The sequence below is a fragment of the Rhyacophila brunnea genome, unplaced genomic scaffold, assembly GCF_057557595.1.
Source record: "Rhyacophila brunnea isolate RB1 unplaced genomic scaffold, BYU_Rbru_1.0 scaffold_4, whole genome shotgun sequence".
In the NCBI taxonomy this organism is placed as follows: Eukaryota; Metazoa; Arthropoda; class Insecta; order Trichoptera; family Rhyacophilidae; genus Rhyacophila; species Rhyacophila brunnea.
In genome coordinates this window covers 30,265,756-30,275,092 of record NW_028233068.1, presented here as the reverse complement: position 1 = coordinate 30,275,092, position 9,337 = coordinate 30,265,756, and the positions used below count along the sequence as shown (strand labels likewise).

Genomic DNA, 9,337 nt, shown 5'->3' with positions numbered 1-9,337 from the left:
CTGTATATATTATTGAAAATATTTATATAGCGCCCAGGGATTCCTTGTCTTTTGAGTGCGTCGAGTATTGAACATTTCTTTATCGAATCAAACGCCTTCTCATAGTCTATAAAACCCATGCCTAGTGGCAGTTTGTACTCCTGGCACCGCTCTTTGATTTCTCTGACGACTTGGATATGGTCCATAGTGCTGTATCCTCCTCTAAATCCGGCTTGTTCTCTCGGTTGGTTCTCGTCTAGTACATTTTGCAGACGGTTTGAGAGAATTTTTGTGAACGTCTTGTAGAGAATAGGGAGTAGACTTATTGGACGATAATTTGCTAGGTCTTCTCTGTCACCTTTTTGTGAAGAATGACAAGGCTGGCATTTTTCCATATCTCTGGGACATCTTCTTTGCATATGCAGGCTGTGAACAATTGTGCAAGTACTTCATTTGCATCCTTTTCCGCTTTTTTGAGGGTATCTATCGTTAGACCGTCTTCTCCGGGGGCTTTCCCACTTTTCATGTAATTTATAGCATAGGTTACTTCCCAGGATGTGATTTTGGGAGTATGGTTTTCCGAATTTCCATTTCTCTGAAGATCTAAGTCTAAAGTAGTATTGTCAATGTCATCACTGTAGAGATCGCTGTAGAACTCTTCAATTCGGCTTAACAAGTGTTCTCAATTTCAGATGATAGAACCATCTTTTGCTTTTAGTGATTTGACGTTTTCCTATCGACAAGCATTGCTTGTTTTTGTTTTAACTTCTGCCTGCTTTCACAATTGCTTGTATGAGGTAAACATTGAATTTACGAAGGTCTTCTCTTATCTTCCTTCGGAGGGTTTTGCAAAGTGATGAAAACTCCATATCGTTTTGTGCCTGTCTATCGCTCTTGGTTTTCCTTCTATGCTCCATAAGATTCAATGTTGCCCTCGAAAGTTTTTGGTGGGAGGTGTAATTTCCGATGTTGATGTTGATATGATGTTGAAAAGGCATTTACTTTTATTTTTCAAGGATGTTATTTCCTCGTAAAACTCTTCCACTTTTTCATCAGGATAGCTCTGTGTCGGAGCATATACTTACAAAATCTGAATTGATTAGCATTGATTTTGAGTATCACGCTTGTGACCCTGTCATAATTGCAGTTGAAATCGACTATGGCTCCTAGGCTTTGTTGACAACAAATCCAACACCGCTCGTGCGTCTGTCATTGGTTCCTTTATAATACAGCACATGTCTGCTTTGTAAAGTGATAATACCCTCACCTTTGCGTCTTACTTCGCTGAGTCTAACAACAACCCAGTGAATATTCCTGATACTATGTACGATATAAAACAGGTATAGTACGCCGAAAATACTATAATTTTGAATATCGAAAAAAAATATGTAAAAAGTACTAAAATTTCTATATTTCCGTTCGATAAATTGGTGCAAAGTACTATAATTTCGCAACATAAGAAGATTTGGAGAACTTGGAAAAAAAATTGCTCGAAAAACGTAAAAAATCCCTTGACTTTGGTTTAAAATGAAATTTCTTGAATTCTTCGGTAAGCATTTTTGGACGGAAGAGGTACCTAAATAAAAAGAGGTCTCGGAGTTTCTCAAATTCTCCGTTATTTTTTTTTCAGAGAAACAAAAAACCTATACATTTTCAACAGATGACAACGCGTACTATATTTTTTCCCCAAATACTATAATTTTGGAGGCTCTGTACTATAATTCCACTTTGAAAAGATTGCAACACCGTTGACAGTGCACAATAATAACAAATTGAATTGATGAATTGACACAATACAATGTTATTCAGTTAATCAGTTTACCTTTACACGGTCGTCAAGTTTTCTCTTTGTTTTAACGCTGAATTGGAGAATTGGTGGTGCTTCGAAAGTTGAAACACTCAAGTGAATTACAGCCAGCATTGTTGAACGGTAATATTCACCACTAACTTGTGTTTAAATAGTCTTTATTTACTCAAATCAACGTACGATGTGATTTTACAAAACATTGGACTGTCACGATATGTTTTACCAACTGCGAATATTTAGCTCCGCCAATTGACAAAAAAACTGCGCGTCTTTGTTCATAACAAAGATGACAATTTTTTTCTAAAGATTTTACTGTTTTTATTGATAAACAAAACGCTTGAATTATAAGTTAATTAAATCAAATAACTCCAATCCTACTAAAATACCTATAGGTATGTGTATAAAAAAATATACGGATTAGGTATCTGGCTAAGAGACTTACAATATTTAAAATTTAAATTGATAAGTAGGTGTATCTTGCATAAAAAAGATTATTCACCATCTGAATTTCCAGTTGTTAGCAGCATGACACGTAATTTCTATTATATCATATTGAAATATAAATAACGCATGCACAGGTATTTAACTTCATTTGACCTTATGTGAATGGAAACAAAGAAACTTACAATTCCAGCGATGGCACATCATTTTGCAGACATGTAGATTTCTATTGTTTCTACTAATTATTTCAGTAGGTACCGGTTTTAATGATAGAATTTAAGGTACATTACGTTTAATTTTGTTTATAAAATAATTGTTTTATAGAGTAAATTCGCCCTACGTATTTTCTGTTTTTAATTGCAATGTGTAATTTGAATACTTTCTGAAAACAAAAATAGGAAACTATTTAAATTTCACAATAAAATAAAGTTCTTACTGATTTTGAGTGCACCAGTTATGATGGCAGACTAGTCTAGGGCCGGATTTACGGTTGAAGGGACCCTGTGCTGATACATATTGGGGGCCCCGAAATAAACAACTTACTAAAAACGTAATTTAAAAAAAGGTCAATTTTAAATATCCGCCTTGCTATTTTGTTCACAAAATCATTTTATTATTTTGCATATCGTAACGTCTGATTGCACGACATTGTAGGAAAAAGAGGGGCAACTTCTGATATTTATATTGTGGGCCATGGAAAATTCGACCGTGCAAACTACATATGATTTAATTATTTTATTTAAAACAATGATACCTTTTTTCTGATTTTAGGAGATCAAATAATGGGACAAAAAACTATATTATGTACAGCACTGATGCTATTAATTTTATGTATTAATGCGGAGGGATATTATCATGGCAATTATAATAAATTTGTTGATGAATTAAAGAGAGAACTTCCTTATAAACAGGAAGTTAAAAAATATGATGTATTCCATCACGGAAAGAATAGGCATTCGGAGAAAAGTCATGAAATTACACCTCCTGACCATAAGGAGATAATAGCTATGGCTAGATTTGTTGTCCATAATGCAGGTATTATAACTTATTCAGAAATTATCCACCTATCATTATTTTTTTTTCCAAAATCCCTTGTCTATGTGATGGTACAGAAATCACTGTAAATAGAATAGATTTTTCTTAGCAAATTATGTTCTGACCTATTTAAACAATATTTTATTAATTGTGATATGCTGTATTCACTTTTTTTTTATTTTGTAGTAACTAATTAACCATTTCAGATTGGGCATCAATAGCGACTATTTCAACAGAGGCACCTTTGAAAGGATTTCCTTTTACAAATGTTGCTTCGATGTGCGATGGACCGGTTGAAATATCTACTGGCACTCCTTATTTTTATCTTACTCCGCTTGATTTTACATCTAGAGACTTAGAAGTAAGTTTTATTCATGAGGTTATAAAACACATTATAATTAGGTATGACAGAATTTTAATTAATTTTAGATTTGGATATTATAATTAATTATGTGGCCGTATGCGATGGCATGCCCACGGTGGCCGCGCGGCTTAAGCATCGCACTATAACGCCGTGGGTCCCAGGTTCGAATCCTGGGTCTGGCAAGTACACATATTGTTTTTCAATTTGTGGGTGTCAGGTATGGACCTAATAGGTTGAGCAAGTGGCTGACATCCATTTCTCGTAAAAAAACAAAATCTGTCAATACAAACCTCTACTCTGTGGAGGCCCATATGATCCTATTAGGATTGGACATGGTCGAAAGAAAAGAATGCGATGGCATTAGCCAGCATGTGAGAGTACAGAATTTTTTTCAACACAGAATGTTGCTATCGCTGCGTTAAACATAGATAGTTTTCGTCCCACAGTCGAAAAACTTCATGATAGTAGATTCGGCACATATGATGTCCTCCATTACGTGCTCAACCAGCAGGTTAAACTCGGCATCCACCAACAGCAGTTATTAGATTTGTTTCTCACTAGATCCAATTTATTTAAATCATATTTGTTTTTTTTCAGTAATTTTTACTTTAAACAGTTTAAACTCTTCATCTACTTATCACTTTTTTCTGTTTTCTTTGCAGAAAGTTAATCGTTGTACCATATCCGTAACGTTAGCAACCACAGGATACTGTACCGGTCAGGGATATGAACCGGATGATCCAAGATGTTCACGAGTATTTCTCGCAGGGTCTATGAAAACGGTACTCTTTATTTACATTCCGTACATTACTTACCTGATTAATACAGTGCTAAAAAAAGAAAAAATTCAAAGTATGATCTATTCCCAGGGGCATTGCAGGTTGTTTGAAAAAAATTAATAATTCCAGACAATGCTAATTCTTGATTTTTCTAGAAAAATAAAAATGCATATCTTTTTATTTATATAGAATCGAGCTTCGATATTGTGATCATACTGAGATGTCAATTGTTTTAAGAGCATACTTCAGTGAAACGGCAAATAATTTTCAACTATAGGCGCGATGAAATTTTGGACTCGCTGGCAATCGGAGAGTGAACGTCGGGCTGTGAACACGTCTATTTGTTTCGTGATGGTGACGGGGGTATTAATTCTTAAATCGTGTAAAGATGACTAAAAAACGTTACCTATTTACTTGAAAAAGAAAACATGTCAATGAATATATTATTATTGTTACTAATAGAACAATAAACAGAACATTAAATCGACGCATGTTGAATTTTTATGACAAATTATGTTTTGTTCTGCAGGCGTCGTTTGCACAATCTTCGCGTCGTGTAGTCACAATCGTTTTAGACCCCGTGCCCCAGCTGAAGTATAGCCTTAATGCTTGTCCTGTAGGATTTGATATTTATAATATTATTCTGATACTTCTTTATTGACCCGCCATACATGTTGATGCTTACTGCTTATACCTTTTTCTTGCAGGTTGATAATAGCACTCAAGAGCATGCTTTTGCTGAAAACGCTCTTTTCACCAGGCATCCAGGAATGAAAACATTGCCACTAGGTAAAATCATTGTCATAATTATTAAAATTAAGTCTTACAATTTTCATTTCACACGTTTCTTAATAGCGTGAGACTTAAAACAAAGTTTATATTACAATGCCTGATCCATTACAAGATACAATGTCCGTGAACAAATGAACACTGATCAAAAGTTTGTGTTTACGAACATTTCTATCCGGACATTTAATATACTGTTCTGATACATGTCCAAGTATTTTTGTAATCACCCGCGTATGGAAAACACTGTTCGCCTACAAATGTTTTCGGTTTGGAGTAGGTTTAATATATTGCAGTGATACATAATTATCATGTACCCATTATTTTTTTCAGATCACAAGTTTTATGTTGCAAAGTTGATTATCAGTGAAATTTATATGTTGGACTGGTTCGGCGGGCCGAAGCATATCCCTGTTAAAGATTATTTTTCCTACGATCCCCCAGCGACTAGCAAGAAAATTCTCTTCCCAGAAAGAGATGATGGAATTGTTGCCACACAAGTGTAATTATTATACTACTTATTCTCGAAAATTGCTCAATACATAATATATTGATATATTTTTTATATTTTTAATCCTACATATTTAACTATGTACCTATAGTTTATACAAACCTACCAGGAAGAATAATTTGAATGTACTATATAATAAATAATGATCAATTAGAGATAAGATTGCTCATGATATGATTACTACCCATATAAAGATATTTAACCGATTACTTAGTTATTAAAGGCCCTGTGCCGCATAAAGGTCGAAAATTAAGATAGGGATTTTTTTGTGAGCTATGACTGAATAATTTTTAGACTTTGTAGGAAAGATGTAGATATAATATGTGATTATGTTGCCGGCTTTTCTCATCCCAGAAATCAATATTTTGTCATGATCACATAAAATATATTTATACCATAAAAAGTACATAATAGTATTGAAAACATATTCTAACTAAAATTGAGAGTAAAGTGGTACATGAGATGTCTGTGGTTATAGTAATTTTTGAAATTAATATTCCTTTTCAATAATATGTGCATTGTACAGTAAAACCTTGTTAATAAGAACATGGATAATTCGAAATTTTCGCATAAAAAAAGTCCCTTGTACACTATTTTTATATAAAACCATAACTTTAATTTGAATTTCGTAATTCGAAATGATTTCAGAGTCCTGGCATATACACTATTTCATGAGCCAGTCATTGAAAATTGTGACAGATTTTTCTTAAAACATCATAAATTACTTATTTTAAGAAGGTAATATAAATAATCCTGACATTTTATGACCCATTAACACACGGAATCAGAAATTTCGTAGGCACATCTATGATCGTAAACGGAATCAATGAAAATCAAAAAAATAATTTTTATATTTTGTAATTCGATTTTTTTTTCGATTTTCGGTCCCATGGAATTCGTATAATGAGGTCTTACTGTACTTTAATTCTATTGTGGAATAATGTTATGTAGTAGAATATATTCGGTAAATGTTCTATTAGTTTGTAAATGACTCATAATTTCGAGTAAATTGCAACATTTTCATTCGTAATATTAATTATTTAATGATGGTGTTGCAAGGGATGGTGTGATGAGGGGTAGGTGATGAGTAAAATCAGAAGGTTTTGATGCGTATAAAAGTAATTCCCCAAATTTATTATCCCTTAACACAAATTACAGATTCAATTTACAGCTTGAATAATACAAAGTTTATAAATTAGATTACGACGATAGTGTTTGTGATAAAAGTTATTTTAACGTTGAAGCGAGCGGCGTGTTATTAAGACGAGCGAATTTAAGGTACTGAGTTCTTGTTGGATTGCCACGTCTGTTTTTATATTGAAAGTAGACAAAGAAAATGCTATCCACAGCGTGGGTAAATTTATTGTTTTGTTCCCACATTGCGGATAGATTCCTGGGATTTTGTCTGCGAAATTTGATTAAGGTACAAACGTTATCAGTCCAACAATGGATTTCACACGACACAATGACAGGAATGCACTGTTTACTCGTTCATTCCTGTGATGGACAACTGACACCCGGCACTTAAGCATTTCTTCAGCCGGCGGGAGGTGATCATATGTCCGTTCTCACGGCAGTGTTTTGCTGATTATTAAAAATATTGAATTATTAAAATGTTGTAATTTTTAGGTTTTAACTGCTATCTACACATTGCACTGTCTGCGGACTACTTCCACCCTCAATGGTTTAATATATTATCTCAAAGTACACTTTTTTCCATTCAATAAATGCTTTCAACACGTTCTTAATTTTCGACCATTATAACTCACATCGACACTTCCTACGTCTAAGGTCGGAACTGCAAAATGGTACTTTTCAGTAGTACGATTTTCATAAATTTTAATGACAACAGTGTTAATTTTTAATGTTAGAATCATAATTTTTTTTCGATTATTATTGTTGTATTCTCTTTAAAATTATTTAAAAAAAGGCAATCAAGTTAAAATAGCCAAAAACGCAGTTCTGGCCTTAGGAGGTGTCGATATGACATATTAAGGTAAATCATTTTTAATTCTTTGTTTATACTTGAACATATTAATTTGTTAATAATCAAACAAATACTTAGCCAATTATTATTCTTGGATAGTGCAGTCGATATGTACATATTGCATACTCCTAAATATTATGTTTTAAAGTATAGACTTATGATGATGTGATGTGAAATGTGATACTACTTAATCGAATATTTCAAAATTTTTTACAAATGATCAAAAAATAAAATAGTTTGTAATTTATTATCTATCTATATTTTTTTATTCTTCTGACTAATATATTAGTAATTATTTTATGTGGCAATTGTATGTATGTATGTACAAAACTCTCATTCTTAAAGACCAGTCTATCAAATAGAAAAAAAATACTCATTAGTTTAGTTGATCAATGATCAGTATGTACTAAGGCCTCCCATAGTCAGGCTGTGACACTAAGACATAATCTTCGGTGGTAGTTTTTTGCTCGTACTTCAAACGCAATATGGTAAACTGTTTGTTGAAAATGATGATTGTTGCATATGAAATAAACAGTAATAATTTTAACGAAATATGCAATGGAAAATTTTCATTTATTACAGGTTACCGCATTGCTTTCGAAGATAATCAGTAACTAGCACTACTATCGTAATTTGTAATTCAATGTCACAGCCTGTATATAGTCGGCCCTAGTATGTACATATTATAATGAATAATGGTGTAAAAGTTAAATTGGATACATGGTATTATAGTATGTGCGAAAAATGTTTTCACATAAATTCAGTTTGTTTTTAATCTAAAAAGACTTTTGAATGGTACGAGGGTGGGTCAATAAGTCCTTAGAAAAGCCGACAGGTGGCGCGACTAGTACTGTAAGCGGTTTGTTTTCATGCAGCGGCACTACCGATTCAGTATGCTGCGAAGTTTCAATCAGATTGGTCGGGTTGTTGTGTTTCTCGTACATTTAAAAAAAAAAATTTGCTTGTTTACAAAAATGGAGAAAATTGAGTTTAGAGCTGTTATTAAACATTTTAATATAAAAGGGTTAACAGCAAAGGAAATGAAAAATGAGTTGGATTTAGTTCACGGCATATCTGCTCCTTCACTTGCAACTATTTATAACTGGTTAAATGAATTTAAACGTGGTCGTACATCAACAAAGGATGAACCACGCTCAGGACGTCCTGTAGAGGTGACTACACCAGAAATGATCAATAAAATCCACGATATGGTGCTAAGTGACCGAAGATTAAAGTTGAGTGAGATAATTGAGGTTACAGGGATCTCAAAAGGTAGCGTCATTTCTATTTTACATGACAAATTGGGCATGAAAAAAATTTCTGCAAGATGGGTGCCGCGTTTGCTCACAGTCGACAATAAACGCAATAGGGTGGTGGCCTCTAAAGCCCTGTTGTCGCTCATGCAACGCAATCCGGATGAATTTTTTCGTCGCTTTGTGACTGTAGATGAAACATGGATACACCACTATACTCCCGAGACGAAAAAACAGTCAAAGCAGTGGATTGCGAAAGGCGAACCATGTCCAAAGAAGGCGAAAACCGTAAAATCAGCTGGTAAGGTTATGGCTACTGTATTTTGGGATGCACGTGGAATTATTTTCGTTGACTATTTGGAAAAAGGAAAAACAATAACAGGGGATTATTATGC

The 9,337-nt window shown here is 33.6% G+C and overlaps 1 protein-coding gene across 1 annotated transcript; it reads left to right on the top strand.

Annotated features, from left to right (window-relative positions):
- The first annotated feature begins 1,732 nt into the window (after nt 1–1,732).
- Nucleotides 1,733–6,525, top strand: LOC147067231 (protein CREG1-like). Its single transcript, XM_085955012.1, has 6 exons — nt 1,733–1,909; nt 2,999–3,262; nt 3,469–3,623; nt 4,289–4,408; nt 5,113–5,194; nt 5,525–6,525. Exons 2-6 carry the CDS (start codon nt 3,010–3,012, stop codon nt 5,695–5,697), a joined length of 783 nt encoding a protein of 260 aa, XP_085811138.1. The 5' UTR covers nt 1,733–1,909; nt 2,999–3,009; the 3' UTR covers nt 5,698–6,525.
- The last annotated feature ends 2,812 nt before the right edge of the window (nt 6,526–9,337 follow it).

What these genes read in the sequence shown, in the direction of transcription:
- LOC147067231 (XM_085955012.1), top strand. Translation starts at nt 3,010, where the DNA reads ATGGGACAAAAAACTATATTATGTACAGCACTGATGCTATTAATTTTA. An exon ending in TTACATCTAGAGACTTAGAA is followed by an intron (nt 3,624 to 4,288) that starts GTAAGTTTTATT and finishes TTTTCTTTGCAG; the next exon opens with AAAGTTAATCGTTGTACCAT. An exon ending in AATGAAAACATTGCCACTAG is followed by an intron (nt 5,195 to 5,524) that starts GTAAAATCATTG and finishes TATTTTTTTCAG; the next exon opens with ATCACAAGTTTTATGTTGCA.